At 42.0% G+C, this 1,116-nt stretch overlaps 1 protein-coding gene across 1 annotated transcript in view; it reads right to left on the bottom strand.

The window, feature by feature from the left end:
* The window catches only part of LOC138046534 (uncharacterized), an 876-nt gene extending 279 nt beyond the window's left edge, over positions 1 to 597 (bottom strand). Inside the window, exon 1 of the mRNA XM_068893151.1 lies at positions 1 to 597. This exon is cut by the window's left edge and continues 279 nt beyond it. Within this exon, the coding sequence (XP_068749252.1) occupies positions 1 to 597 (597 nt within the window).
* Positions 598 to 1,116: the final 519 nt, after the last annotated feature.

Below are 1,116 nucleotides of genomic sequence, written 5' to 3'. Positions count from 1 at the left end.
GTGGATGACATGTCTTACTTCCGGAATGTTGACACCAACTCCAATCGCCACTGTTCCAAAAACAACGCGAATTTTGCAATTTTCCGCCAATCCGGTTAACCGTTTCCAAATTTTGTCTTTCATCAAATCCGTTTGCGGTGCACAATACCGCGCAAACAAACAATTTTCAGGGTCCTTGCTTATGGCCGTGACTTTTTTCACCAAGTACACTATGAAAAAACTTGAAAGCGTAGCCACACCATTTGAGAGGTAAGTAAATAAGAGTCGGGGGAAGTCAGTCAATTTCACCTTAAGTTCCTCAGCGATGCGCAACTGAATGTCATCATAGCTTTGTGATCCAAATGTAGAGGGCCTTCTCTTGAATTTATAAAAAAAGATGTTGGCTCTGTCTAAGTTTCCAACCAGGACTGTCGGGTTTTTAAGTTGAAGTTTCACTTTTAGATGTTCTATAAGCTTTTGAGGTGCTGTAGCTGTTAGCGCGAGAATAGGTGCCATAGGAAACAGAGATTCGAGTTGTGCCAACTTATCAAAATCAGAAGAAAAAGGCAACGACGCCGGGTAACCCGCGGCCATCCACTTCAAAGCAGAAAGATACATCTCCGGTACTCGATATATCTGAACCTGAACGACCTAACTGTGGTCAGAATAAGAGAAAGGTCAATTCTCGAGAAGTTGTCAGCGAACAAGAGGTGAGACTGATTTCTTTTCACGATTTATTCTTTTGTATGTTTGGCGGTTTATTTAAGACTTGTAAGTATCGTAAATTCAAAAAGTCTGTGAGAATTGGCGGTTTTAGATCAAAAGACGTACCATATAAGTCATGTTCTTTACGAGGTCCACTGGGATGGCGACTGACACGCTAGGCTGATCTGTTTAATTTCTTGTTGCCACAGGGCTGGCGTGTAAAATTTAGTCACAGAGCTGACCTGATAGCCACGGAGATGGAAAAACATTTTATCTGTTTAATTTCTTGTTGCCACAGGGCTGGCATGTAAAAATTTAGTCTCAGCGCTGACTTGATAGCCACGAGGATGGCCAACTATTTTATCTGTTTAATTTCTTGTTGCCACTGGGCTGGCGTGTAAAATTTAGTCACAGAGCTGACTTGATAGCCAC

The sequence above is a fragment of the Montipora capricornis genome, chromosome 4 (genome assembly GCF_036669925.1).
Source record: "Montipora capricornis isolate CH-2021 chromosome 4, ASM3666992v2, whole genome shotgun sequence".
In the NCBI taxonomy this organism is placed as follows: Eukaryota; Metazoa; Cnidaria; class Anthozoa; order Scleractinia; family Acroporidae; genus Montipora; species Montipora capricornis.
Note: the sequence above shows the minus strand (reverse complement) of the source record. Positions and strands in the feature narration are given on the sequence as shown.